The sequence below is a fragment of the Podarcis liolepis genome (assembly GCF_965112155.1).
Source record: "Podarcis liolepis genome assembly, chromosome: 13".
Classification (NCBI taxonomy): Eukaryota; Metazoa; Chordata; class Lepidosauria; order Squamata; family Lacertidae; genus Podarcis; species Podarcis liolepis.
The window spans coordinates 5,764,558-5,778,032 of NC_139573.1; the positions used below are offsets into that span (position 1 = coordinate 5,764,558).

A 13,475-nucleotide genomic window follows, 5' to 3' on the forward strand; every position below is an offset into this window, starting at 1 on the left:
TGGCTCTGACTCTGAGGAATGACAACCCCCATCCCGTCATCGTTGCAGGGGCTGATGGGAATTGTAGTTCTTCCAAGCTCCGGGATCAAAATGGCGTCTCTTTCGTGAGGCAAGAGCTGGGAAATCAAGACTATATATTGTCAGCCCTTCTTTCCTTAAAAGATGCGTGTGAGAGAACTCTCTCATTCGTTTATGGGTTAATGTTTGTACACTGCCCTTCCTTGTTAACCCTCCAGGATGGTTTACATCAATTTTTTAATGTATTTTTTAAATGGCGAGAGCCAGCCTGAGGGAACGAAGCGGAGTAGGCCTCTCTCTTCCTTTACCTCACAGAAGTGACCGTTGGGTCACGTGCCGCGCCTTAGTGACTGCGCGCCTAGCAACCGTTGCCATGGTAACCACTGGAGTAGTTTCACGCCCAAACCCTTTCTGTGGGGGGCGAGAAGCTGGTGGCAATTAAGAGAAGGCTTGAAAAACAAATACCGTTTCCTCACACACACACCCAATTTGAAATGTGTATGCTCTGGCCTTCCAGCACATTCAGCGTCGCAGCCATTAAAATGTTGGGTTTTAAAAACAGGCCCAACTCCTCCCATAATTCCCTCAGAGGCTGGAGTGCCTTATTTTCCCCCGCCTCCTGAGAAACCCAACCAACCGTCAGGCTTCCTTCGCTAACTGACAGTGAGCCTAGCTAGTAGGAGTAGAGTAGTGATACCCTTCTGTTTTGATTGGGTGGCTGGCAGGGGAGGAGCCTCCTTTGATTGGAGGAGGAGGAGGAGGCTGGTGTTTGTCCCTTGGAGCTCAGCTGATCAGCAGCAGGAGGAAGGCCGGTTCTTCCAGGGAGCGGATTGGACGCCTCTGTGCCCCTTTACTCTGGAGTAGGCCCCGCTGAGCTCTGTGGGAGTGGATCCAAAGGAAGCTCCTGATTTCGCAGCCCTCTGGGTGTCTACTCGGAAGTAAGTCCCATGGATTTCCCTGGGGGTTACTCCCAGGTAAGTGGGCATGGGGTGGGGAGAATCCTCTGGGAGCAGGCCCTATGGAAACTTCGCAGGGCTCACCTCTTGAGTAGACCTCCCTAGCTTTGCACTGTAGGGCCCCATCCGCACCATGCATTGAAAGCGCTGTGATGATAATACAGTGGTACCTCGGGTTACATACGCTTCAGGTTACATACGCTTCAGGTTACAGACTCCGCTAACCCAGAAATAGTACCTCAGGTTAAGAACTTTGCTTCAGGATGAGAACAGAAATCATGCTCCTGTGGCGCGGCAGCAGCAGGAGGCCCCATTACCTAAAGTGGTGCTTCAGGTTAAGCACAGACCTCCGGAACGAATTAAGAACCTAACCTGAGATACCACTGTAATTTATAATAATAATTTATTATTTATACCCCGCCCATCTGGCTGGGTTTTCCCAGCCACTCTGGGCGGCTTCCAACAAAACACTAAAATGATGATGGGATTTGTAGTCCCAAATATCTGGATGGCCGGAGTTTGCCTATGCCTGATCAAGTGGTAGTTTTGAGAGTGCCTTTGCTGTTATTGGCTAAGGGATAGCACACCTTAGGGCGTTTCCTTCCCCCTCCTCCTCTTCAATTCCAGGGAGAAAGTACGGATCTTTCTTTGGAATGGATGAACACTTTCTGCCATCTAAACTTGCCATTCACACTCAGGGTGCTGAAGCTCCAAAACTCCTGTTCGAATCCGCCGCTATGCCATCATGCCAAGGAAGAGGTCCCTTTCCCGAGTCCTCCCCCCGAGCTTCAAATAACTCACACGTAGGCACCTAATGGGTGTCAGGCTTTATTGGCATATTCTCTGGCACCAGGTAAAGACATCAAACGGCAGTCTGATCTACGGCATGTTCTCTCCTCCCCTCGGCAGGTGAACTCGAAGATTTATACCCTGTTTCCCCGAAAATAAGACAGTGTCTTATATTAATTTTTGCTCCCAAAGATGCGCTAGGTCTTATTTTGGGGGGGATGTCTTACTTTCGGGGAAAGACGGTACAGTGGTTCCTCAGGTTAAGTACTTAATTCGTTCCGGAGGTCTGTTCTTAACCTGAAGCACCACTTTAGCTAATGGGGCCTCTCACTGCTGCCGTGCCGCCGGAGCACGATTTCTGTTCTCATCCTGAATCAAAGTTCTTAACCCGAGGTACTATTTCTGGGTTAGTGGAGTCTATAACCTGAAGCATCTGTAACCTGAAGCATATGTAACCCGAGGTACCACTGTAATTGTTAACCACCTGCCTGAGGGGCCCCACCCATCGATACTTGCTCGCAGAATCACTACTTCACGACAGTAGTTAAGGAGTGAGGAATGAAGGCTGGTATAGGCTATATGAGGCTTTGGCATATGCATTCATTGTACTGTGTACGTGTACAAATGGGAGCAGATATATATTTTATTTATTTTTGTTTGGCTTCCAAGATCTGTATATGCATAAAATAAAGCTAAAAAAACAAGTACCGTATTTTTCGTCCTATAAGGCGCACCGGCCCATAGGACGCACCTCATTTTTGGGGGGGGAAATGAATTAAAAAAAATTATTCCCCCCCCCCCAGCCCTGGCTGCCGCCCCAAGCCTTGCGCTCACCTGCCCGAAGCAGGGGAAGCCCTCCGGAGGGCTCCCCGTGCTTCGGGGTGACAGGCTGCCGCCCCAAGCCTCGTGCGCCCGGTGGGACCTCCTGCCGGGCGCGGGAGGCTTGCAGACACTCGCCCGAAGCAGGGGGAGCCCTCCGGAGGGCTCCTCGGGCGACGGGCTGCTGCCCCAAGCCTCGCGCACCGGGCGGGACCTCCTGCCGGGCGCGCGAGGCTTGTATTCGCCCCATAGGATGCACCCAGATTTCCCCTTCATTTTTGGAGGGGAAAAAGTGCGTCCTATGGGGCGAAAAATACGGTAGACGTAAAACGTATTCACCATTTATATATCTGTTTTCAAATAGCATGAAAATATCTCCCCCCTCCAGCTCTCCTCCTTCTAGGGGTGGAGGAATGAAATGAAAACCTGTTTCATTTAAACAGCAAAACATTATTAAACCCAGCCCTGGGCAAATGAACGTCATTATCCTGCGTGACAATTTAAACTCCAAAGGATGTTCTAAAAAGAGATGTGTTCAAAGCTAGTTTAAAAGAGACCAGATTTTAATAGTGTTCTGACAGATATAGGATTCACCAAGCATAGCTATTGCCACTGTCACATCTCTGAACTGGGAGAAAACTGCACTTGATTTTTAAAAGCACTCATGCAAAAGTTTAAAGCACGAAAGCTTTTTGGAGAGGAGGAAGAGACGACGACTTTAGAACAAAATTACAGTTAACAAAAAAGACTCTTATTTATACCACAGCTGGTGGGAAATAGATGACATCAAATCTCTTGTGCAATCACTAGCTTTTTGGGTGTGTGTGCGTGTGGGTGTTTTCCATTAATTTCTCCCTGCCTTGAAGCATACCGTATTTTTTGCTCTATAAGACTCAACTTTTTCGCTCCTAAAAAGTAAGGGGAAATGTGTCTCCGTCTTATGGAGCGAATGCAGGCTGCGCAGCTATCCCAGAAGCCAGAACAGCAAGAGGGATTGCTGCTTTCACTGTGCAGCAATCCCTCTTGCTGTTCTGGCTTCTGAGATTCAGAATATTTTTTCCCTTGTTTTCTTCCTCCAAAAACCAGGTGCGTCTTGTGGTCTGTTGAGCAAAAGATACGGTATTTGGCTTTAAGAAGGAAAGTTGACAGACCACGTATACTGTTTTCTCCCCAGAATTGACATCCCATCTTCGGAAAGATTGCCTGGGGGTTTCGCAGCTCTGTACTGACTCCAAAATGGATATCGGAGGTGGTGGCTGTGGCCGCATCCCATACGATGACTATCCCGTGGTGTTTCTGCCTCCCTACGAGAGCCCTCCCACCTGGATCCCTCCTCATGAGGTGTGTATATAAAAGATCCCTGGGTCATTAAGAAAGCCTGGCCGCTGTTGTCCATGCGCTGGTAACCCCCAGGATAGACTACTGCAGTGCACTTCTTGTGGGAACTGCTTCGGGCATTGTCCTGGAAGCTAGTGCAAACTCCAGCAGCTTAACTGCTCACCCGATCAGACTATCTCCATCATGTTACACTGCTTTTGAATTAATTCCCCTAGGTGCCAGTTAGCTACCAGGATATTTTAAAGATGTTGGAACTGGTGTACAAAGCGCTATACATCTTGGGACGAGAATACAGTGGTACCTCGGGTTACATACGCTTCAGGTTATATACGCTTCAGGTTACAGACTCCGCTAACCCAGAAATAGTACCTCGGGTTAAGAACTTTGCTTCAGGATGAGAACAGAAATCGTGCTCCGGCGGTGCGGCGGCAACAGGAGGCCCCATTAGCTAAAGTGGTGCTTCAGGTTAAGAACAGTTTCAGGTTAAGAACAGATCTCTGGAATGAATTAAGTACTTAACCCGAGGTACCACGGAAGTTTAAAATATCATTTCACCCCATATACCCCCAAACTGATCACTGCTCTCTGCAGCAGAGGGACTCTTGCAGATAATCTCATCAGGAAACCTGGAGAAATCCAGCCAGATTGGTGGGGATATAACAACAACAACAACAAATAATAATAATAATTATTACTACCACCTTCCTCTTTCAACAAGATGGCTCAATGGAGATTCCCCCCCCCCCCCGCCGACTGTATCTACTGGATTCCAAAGCATTTTTATATATGAAATCATTTACAGTGGTGCCCCGCAAGATTAATGCCTCGCAAGACGGAAAACCCGCTAGACGAAAGGGTTTTCCGTTTTGGAGGTGCTTCGCAAAACGAATTTCCTATGGGTTTGCTTTGCAAGACGACAATGCCTTGCGAGTTCCTGCAGGGTTTTTTTCCTCCCCCCCCCCTTTTTTCTAAGTCGCTAAGCTGATCCGATCAGCAGATAAGCCGCTAAAAGCCGCTAATAGCGCTAATCCGCTAATCTGTCAATGGGCTTGCTGAGCAAGACGAGAAAACCGCTAGACGAAGAGAATCACAGAACGGATTCTTTTCGTCTTGCGAGGCACCACTGTATTTATGTTTTTTATTGTTGCTGTTCATATTGTTAAATCACTTTTGTATATTATATAATCCATACTGGTAGAAGCTGATTAGAGTTGGGCGTTGGCTAACCCTCTTCTACAGCGCTGATGTCTGGTTGTAAGGTTTTAAAAGAAATCCAAGTTGCTTAAAATGTTTTTCTTCAGCCATTCTTCTTATTCTTCTTGGAGCAGAACTAGGCAATGGTATGCTATGATGAACCCCAAGAAGTTTCTGATTTCCACAATGAAATTCACCTTGCCATTTTTTTATTTTGTATCTTGCTTTCCCCCCCTAGAGAATTTACCATTCGGATTATAACAATGAGCTGACCCAATTCCTGCCTCGTACCATTGTGTTGAAAAAACCTCCAGGGGCACAGGTGAGTCTTGGCCCACTCTCAGGGGACTTGCAGGAAATGGGGATTACAAGGGTGTGAGAGGTTTTCTCAGCTGGGATTGTAGGCTTCTCAACTGAGGCCCTCCACACCAGGCTTGGAAAACATGAGGGCCTGTGGACGTTTTTTGGACTCCATCTCCCATCAGCCCCAGTCAGCATGGGCAATGGTCAGGAATGATGGGAGTTGTAGTCTGAAACATCTGGAGGATACCAGGTTCCTCACCCATGCTCTACTGAAAAGTTAGCTATCCCTGGAGGGGATTCTCTGCATTTGTAACCTGCCCTGTGCTTTTACAAAATTTATTTTATCTATCTGGCTATTAATAACAGTTCCTCTCTTTCATGGGGTCATTGTGGGTTGCAGTAAAAATGCAATGATGACGTAGACCTCTCACCCAAAGGTCTGCAGCAGAAATAACAGTCTGGAAGAAGACAGTACAGTGGTACCTCGGGTTAAGTACTTAATTCGTTCCGGAGGTCCGTACTTAACCTGAAACGGTTCTTAACCTGAAGCACCACTTTAGCTAATGGGGCCTCCTGCTGCTGCCACCATGCCGCCAGAGCACGATTTCTGTTCTTATCCTGAAGCATAGTTCTTAACCTGAAGCACTATTTCTGGGTTAGCGGAGTCTAACCTGAAGCGTATGTAACCCGAGGTACCACTGTATTCAGGAACAATCTATATGTTGAACTGCCAAATCTCCAACTCAATTCTGTTTCCTTTCTAGCTGGGCTTCAATATTCGAGGAGGAAAAGCATCACAACTGGGAATCTTCATCTCTAAGGTGTGTTGATCTTTAGTCCTGACCTCATGGCTGCCTAGTTATGTTGACATGCAAATTAATTGTGTTTCTTGGTCATTTTTTAAAAAAAGCATTTTTACTATGATCTTCAGCTGAGAAGGCTCCCAGAGCATTTTATGTAAGATCACAAAACAAGGGAGTCCCTGCCCACAGATTTGCAATATAAAAGGCATGGCGCAAAAGGGAAAGGGGTTCAAGACGGCAGAGGAAAAAGTAAAACTCATTCACCAGTTCTTATTATATGTTGCACTTGTCAAATGACCTGCAGTTTCATCCTATGAGTATTTTTGTTTAAGTTAGCATATAAAATTATAGAAAAACACCCCTTCTAATCTGATTAGAATTAATTTCAATAAAGCATAAAATATGTCTATTCATTTGCCAAATTACTTGATGAGATTTACTTTCTCTATGAAGAATATCTATCAGTTATTATGCCTGTTTCCTTGGAAGCGTATGCCACATACTTGCTTATTACCAAACAAACAGGCTGAGGTTTCAGCTTTAAATGATTATTTCTGGTAAATGACTTAGGCGTTCCGTACCGATCTTGGTTAAAAAATAAATCTAAAATAACCCTACCTTATCACATGACTTAGATAAAAGAGGAATGGTTGGATTTTAAAAACAGAACCATTTATTTCAGTCTAGCTGCTATGAGCATGATTTGCAGGTTTTCAAAATAAAAATGAAGGGAGGAATCCTGCCTGCCCCTCCCAGCAGCCTCACAAATATGCCAGCAGTTTTATCGCCGCACCATTTGGGGATTGAAAGGTTTGGAAGTGGCAGAGCGCAGGGCAGTTGGGTAGTGTGACAGGATGGGGCCAGCTTCCCCAAGATGCCAAGGGCGCATTGGCAGCTCCTGGCCTCTGTCTGAAAGCCGGTCTTGCCTCTCCTGATCCCAGGTGATCCCGGATTCAGATGCCCATCGAGCCGGATTGCAGGAAGGAGACCAAGTGCTGGCAGTTAATGACGTCGACTTCCAGGATATCGAGCACAGCAAGGTGAGAGGGGAGAAATGATGAACCAGAGGCCTGCATGGAGCAGCCACAGGATGTGGTCTGAAGGCTCATGTTGTAAGCCTTGCTGAAGCAAAGCTGGTTTAGGGAGGTGCCTGGAAGGGAGACGGCCTTGAAATCCTTTATGTGGGATGCCTTCTACACTGGGAAGGAAGGGCAGATCCTGAATAGGGTAACTGTGCCCCTGAAGGACCAGGTGCGCAGCCTGGGAGTCATTTTGGACTCACAGCTGTCCATGGAGGCTCAGGTAAATTCTGTGTCCAGGGCAGCTGTCTACCAGCTCCACCTGGTACGCAGGCTAAGACCCTACCTGCCCGCAGACTGTCTCGCCAGAGTGGTGCATGCTCTGGTTATCTCCCGCTTGGACTACTGCCATGCGCTCTACGTGGGGCTACCTTTGAAGGTGCCTCGGAAACTGCAATTAATCCAGAATGCGGTAGCTAGACTGGTGACTGGGAGTGGCCGTCGAGACCATAGAACACCGGTCATGAAAGATCTTCATTGACTCCCAGTACGTTTCCGAGCACAATTCAAAGTGTTGGTGCTGACCTTTAAAGCTCTAAACAGCCTCGGTCCTGTATACCTGAAGGCCTGAAGGAGCATCTCCACCCCCATCATCCAGCCCGGACACTGAGGTCCAGTGCTGAGGGCTTTCTTCGCTGCAAGAAGTGAGGTTACAGGGAACCAGGTAGAGGGCCTTCTCAGTAGTGGCGCCTGCCCTGTGGAACACCCTTCCACCAGATGTCAAGGCAATAAACAACTATTTTACTTTTAAAAAACAAATGAAGGTGGCCCTGTTTAGGGAAGTTTTTTATGTCTGATGTTGTATTGTTTTTAGTATTCAGTTGGAAGCCGCCCAGAGTGGCTGGGGAAACCCAGCCAGATGGGTGGGGTATAAATAATAAATTATTATTATTATTAATAAATCAATGATTCAACCCAGTGTGATGCCCTTCTTTGTTTAGATGTTCATCTGTTGTTTTTCCCCTGCCCCTACAGGCTGTGGAGATCTTGAAAACTGCTCGGGAGATCATTATGAGAGTCCGATTCTTCCCATATAGTAAGTGCTGTTGCCGCTGCCACTGCTACTGCTCTTTGCAAAATCTTTGACCTGTTTGAAAGAGACTGTTTGTCAGGTGAACTGGGACCCACTACATCCATGAAAGAGGAGAGGAAAAATAATGTTCTCCTCCTTTATACAAATCCAAAATATGAAACACACACACACACATATGTATTTTAAAATAGTGTAGAGTTTCGTAACATCATTATAGATGGCTTAAAAGGGGTATTTATTAGACAAATTCCTGGAGGAGAGGTCTGTCAGTGGCAGTGATGGCTAAATGAAACCTCCAGCTTCAGGGCTAGTCTAGCTTTTGAACACCAGTTCCTGGGGGACAGCGGTGGGAGGAGAGCTGTTACCTTCATGCCAACATTGTGGGCATGAGAAACAGGATCAGAAATTGAAGGGCTAATGTCAGGGGTCTGCAACCCACGGCTCCGGAGCCGCATGTGGCTCTTTTACACCTTTGCTGCGGCTCCAGGGCGGATACTAGTGAGGGGAGGAGGCGCATTGTGCGCCCCGACACTCCCCACTGTGGTGGGCGCTGTACTGGCTGTGACGTCGCATGGGGGCAGTGCGTGCGTTAGTCATGCACCGTCCCGACGTCACCTTCCCGCCCGATACATTGTAAGGGGCCTGTACGCTGGTCACGGCATTGAAAGGGGGCATGTACGCTGGTCACTGTTTTGAAGGGGAGTGAAGAACACACACACAAAAAAAGGTAACTTGTTAATTTAATGTTTATTTCTATGAGGAGGAGTAATTCTGAGGGGTCAAACAAAGAAATAATAACAAAAAGTGACAAAAAAATTATTTTTATAATGACGAGTTTTGCGGCTCCCAGTTTTTTTTCTTCGGAAACGGGTCCAAGTGGCTTTTTTTGTCTTAAAGGTTGCAGACCCCTGGCTAATGTCATGATCTAGGAATGAAGTCTTTATGTTCTACCACTCATTCTTTCTCTCCCGTTTCCCTTCCAGACTACCAGAGGCAGAAGGAGCGAACGGTTCACTAGAAATCCCTTACCAGCTGGCAGCCTTCTCTTTGCAGAGAGTTCACCACCCTCCAGCCAGATTCTTCTTTTCGTGTTTACTCCCGCTCCAAAGCCTTTTCCTTCGGCAAATGCCTCCTTGGGGGTGCCGAGGGGGCGTCATTTGTGGCGCAGAAACTCCCCCTTTTGGCTGGATTCCATAGATCCAAGTACCTCCTGAGAAGGATGTCTTTAAAGTTTTCTTCCGCTTTGTGCTGTGAAGCAAGAAGCAGTAGGAGCCGGATGCAGGGCTTCAGCCGGTTTCCTGGTCCCAGGAAAAAATGGATGTCGGTTTGCAGATAAAGCTGTTACCTGGTTTCATTCATCCCCAGGCCCAGAAGGACATTCTGTTCCAATAATTTGTTACCTTCATAGCTCTCTGAAAGAGGAGGAACAGAAAGCATCGGGTTCCAGAGGAGCAAACGGAATGCTTCTAAGCTGGCCTCCTTTTTGAATAAGAGACGGGGCTGCGGTGGTGATTTGGGGCGTAATCCACTGTAAATATCTGCACGAAAGCATGCTGAAATGAAGGGGATTTATTTCGTCATTGTACTAAAGCTGGTGCAAGGGCTGGGGCTTTTGATATATGTCTGCCTCTTCTATATGAAGGCTCAGGGGCTTAAGAACCTATGTTGGTTTGCATGCCATGGGATATGGCTTTAGTAGGATCATTAATAGTTCTCATTAAATGCTGGAAGGAGTTTGCTTTATATACAAAGCAGGCTCCTGGTTTTCATGCACAAGGAGTGGATTCTTCTTTTCTGGAAACAGTAATACCAGGGGAATCTTGCATGTGATGGTGGGGTATCTGCAAAGCAGAGATGCCTTCCCTTTCCCCAAATCTCTCTTGTTACCTGTGTTTCATCAGTTCTGCTTTTTATTTAGAATACCCTTAATGAACACTCAGGCCGTCCTAGGCCACATTTAAAGCACTATAATATAGTGGCACCTCGGGCTAAGTACTTAATTCGTTCCAAAGATCCGTACTTAACCTGAAACTGTTCTTAACCTGAAGCACCACTTTAGGTAATGGGGCCTCCTGCTGCCGCCGCGCTGCCGGAACACGATTTGTGTTCTCATCCTGAAGCAAAGTTCTTAACCCAAGGTAGTATTTCTGGGTTAGCAGAGTCTGTAACCTGAAGCGTCTGTAACCTGAAGTGTATGTAACCCGAGGTACCACTATACTGCTTTAAACAGCCATGGCTTCCCCAAAGAATCCTGGGAGTTGTATTTTGTTAAGGCTGCCAAGAGTTGTTAGGAGAGCAAGCATGGCCAAAGTTGGCCCTCCAGATGTTTTGTGACTATGACTCCCATCACCCCTAGCTCACAGGACCAGTGGTCAGGGATGATGGGAATTGTAGTCCCAACACATTTGGAGGGCCAACTTTGGCCATGCCTGTCCTAGAGCTACAATATCTCAGTGTGGTTTAACCACCAATCCCTCTTCACATGGAACTCTGGGAATGGTAGTTCAGGGAGAGGAATAGGGGCCTCCTGACAACTTTCAACACGCTTAAGAAACTACAACTCCCAGAATTACTGTGGCATCATAGTGCTTCACAATTGTGCTGTGAATGTGACCAGACACAGGCAATGATAAATCAGTAAATAATGTACTGTGCACACACCTAATTCATGAGTCAGAAACTTTTTTATAAAGGAACAAAGCTGAACTTTTTCAGATTTCTGGGCAAATGGGTGCTACCCTTTTCTTCTCGGTGTGATCACACCCATTCTTTGCAGTCCTAATCTGCCCCGGCAGCTGCAGATTTGCTTTTGCCTTTTTTGATGTGGGAAAAGGTAAAGGGACCCCTGACCATTAGGTCCAGTCGTGGCCGACTCTGGGGTTGCGGCACTCATCTCGCTTTACTGGCTGAGGGAGCCGGCGTACAGCTTCTGGGTCATGTGGCCAGCACGATGAAGCCACTTCTGGCGAACCAGAGCAGCGCACGGAAACACTGGTCTATATGGGTAGAAGTCTTCAAATCCTCTCCCCAAACTACGGCCTGCTTGGTTCTGTGTGGGGCGAGGCCGTCACAGCAGTGAAACCTGCTTAGATTTTGTTAGGTGAGCCTTACCACATGAACCTCACCTAAGAAACATTTTCAGGTTTCTGATGGCAGGATGTCTTCCCTGCCTCTAGCTGTTTCTGCTTGGCTGTGCTGCACAAAGGGATCATTAAAAAAAAAAAGCAAGGGAATTTGATTAACTTGAGCTTCAGCCCCGTAGAGGAAGCAAGGCTAGGGAGTTAAAACACACACATTCCTCACCGCCAAAGAATGCTTGCTCATCAAAACTCTACCTCCTGCTTCATTAAGTTTGGGTGTGGCTCCATATGAAGGAAGGGAAGCTTGCTAATTGTCCCACTCACAACACTGTCAAAATATTTATATAACTCTCTTGATGTTCTGTAATGTGTTCTCTTTGAGACTTATTTTTTCACAACAGAGACAGCAACCTTTTCTTGTCATTTCTGGATTCTATCAGAGGGGTTTTTGGGGAGGGGAAGCTTCAGTAAAATGTTACTATCTGAGACTGGTGTATTATTCACCCTGCTTGGGGTTGCTGTGGACTCCATACTGAGAGCCTAAATTTCACAAGATTTCCCATTTTACTACTTCTGTCTAAACCACAGAGCCTAGGACTTGCCGATCGGAAGGTCGGCGGTTCGAATCCCCGTGGCGGGGTGATCTCCCGTTACTCGGTCCCAGCTTCTGCCGATCTAGCAGTTGGAAAGCACGTCAAAGTGCAAGTAGATAAATAGGTACCACTCCGGCGGGAAGGTAAATGGTGTTTCCATGCGCTGCTCTGGTTCGCCAGAAGTGGCTTAGTCATGCTGGCCACATGACCCGGAAGCTGTACACCGGCTCCCTCGGCCAGTAAAGCAAGATGAGCACCGCAACCCCAGAGTCATTCACAACTGGACCTAACAGTCAGGGGTCCCTTTACCCCTCACTACTGAAGGCTAGATTGTCTCAGTTACAGGTTGTTGGAGTCAGGTTGCACATTTCCTGACAAAACTAGTACAGTGGTGCCTCGCAAGACGAAATTAATCCGTTCCGCGAGTCTCTTCGTCTAGCGGTTTTTTTGTCTTGCGAAGCAATCCTATTAGCGGATTAGCGCTATTAGCGGATTAGCGGCTTAGCAGCTAAAAGGCTATTAGCAGCTTAGCGGCTTAGAAAAAGGGGGGGGAGTGAAAAAAAATCGCAACACTCGCAAGACGTTTTCGTCTTGCGAAGCAAGCCCATAGGGAAATTTGTCTTGCGAAGCAGCTCAAAAATGGAAAGCCCTTTCGTCTAGCGGGTTTTCCATCTTGCGAGGCATTCGTCTTGCGGGGCACCACTGTACCATGTCTCTCTTATTCCTTATAAATACTTGCCTATGTAGCTGCTATCTTCACCATGTCAGAAAGAAAAAAGTGTCCCGCCCAGAAATTGATGGCACCCTGTTGCTATGTCCCCCAAAGGGAAGCTTTCTAGGTGGTTGTAATAGCAGTGGGTGCTTGACCCAAACAAGAGGAATACCATAACCTTTACTTCCCTGTAAACTTTGCAGAAGCAGCTGGCAAGCTGCAGTCTTGACTACTGGACAGGAGAAGAGTAATTGGTCTGATCCAAAAAAGCAAATCTACCGTATTTTCGCTCAATAAGACGCACCAGACCACAAGATGCACCTAGTTTTGGGAGGAGAAAAACAAGGAAAAAAATATTCTGAATCTCAGAAGCCAGAACAGCAAGAGGGATTGCTGCACTGTAAAAGCAGCAATCCCTCTTTCTGTTCTGGCTTCTGGGATAGCTGTGCAGCCTGCATTTGCTCCATAAGACGCACACACATTTCCCTTTACTTTTTAGGAGGGAAAAAGTCTTATAGAGCAAAAAATGTGGTACTTTGTGTCCACTTTGATGGTTTTGTTTTGTTTTGTTTTCAATCCAGAAGTGTATAAATTTTACAAACCAAGGAAATAAAGCCAGAGAAGTCTATGCGTTTGGGGGAAGACTCTGCAAACTAGGAGAATGATTTTTCTGTCCCATTCAGGTCCCGTCCCCCCGGCGTTTGAATCTTAAGTTTAAAGCATGCAGGTTTCCATAGCAGACCGTTTTCCAGAGCAGC

The 13,475-nt window shown here is 46.9% G+C and overlaps 2 protein-coding genes across 3 annotated transcripts in view; one reads left to right on the forward strand and one right to left on the reverse strand.

Annotated features, from left to right (window-relative positions):
- The window catches only part of KIF4A (kinesin family member 4A), a 102,561-nt gene that overhangs the window by 35,963 nt on the left and 53,123 nt on the right, over positions 1-13,475 (reverse strand). The gene's annotated exons all lie outside the window — the stretch shown is intronic.
- PDZD11 (PDZ domain containing 11) lies at positions 776-10,108 on the forward strand. 2 transcript variants are annotated; one of them, XM_083472918.1, is made up of 7 exons: positions 776-992; positions 3,757-3,923; positions 5,353-5,436; positions 6,182-6,238; positions 7,162-7,260; positions 8,275-8,335; positions 9,316-10,108. In XM_083472918.1, the coding sequence occupies exons 2-7, from the start codon at positions 3,819-3,821 to the stop codon at positions 9,348-9,350; spliced, it is 441 nt and encodes a 146-aa protein (XP_083329044.1). In that variant the 5' UTR covers positions 776-992; positions 3,757-3,818; the 3' UTR covers positions 9,351-10,108. The 2 variants fall into 2 exon arrangements, with proteins under 2 accessions (XP_083329044.1, XP_083329045.1); XM_083472919.1 differs by having other exon boundaries at positions 776-956.

What these genes read in the sequence shown, in the direction of transcription:
- PDZD11 (XM_083472918.1), top strand. Translation starts at nt 3,819, where the DNA reads ATGGATATCGGAGGTGGTGGCTGTGGCCGCATCCCATACGATGACTAT. An exon ending in TGGGAATCTTCATCTCTAAG is followed by an intron (nt 6,239 to 7,161) that starts GTGTGTTGATCT and finishes TCCTGATCCCAG; the next exon opens with GTGATCCCGGATTCAGATGC. An exon ending in AGTCCGATTCTTCCCATATA is followed by an intron (nt 8,336 to 9,315) that starts GTAAGTGCTGTT and finishes TTTCCCTTCCAG; the next exon opens with ACTACCAGAGGCAGAAGGAG.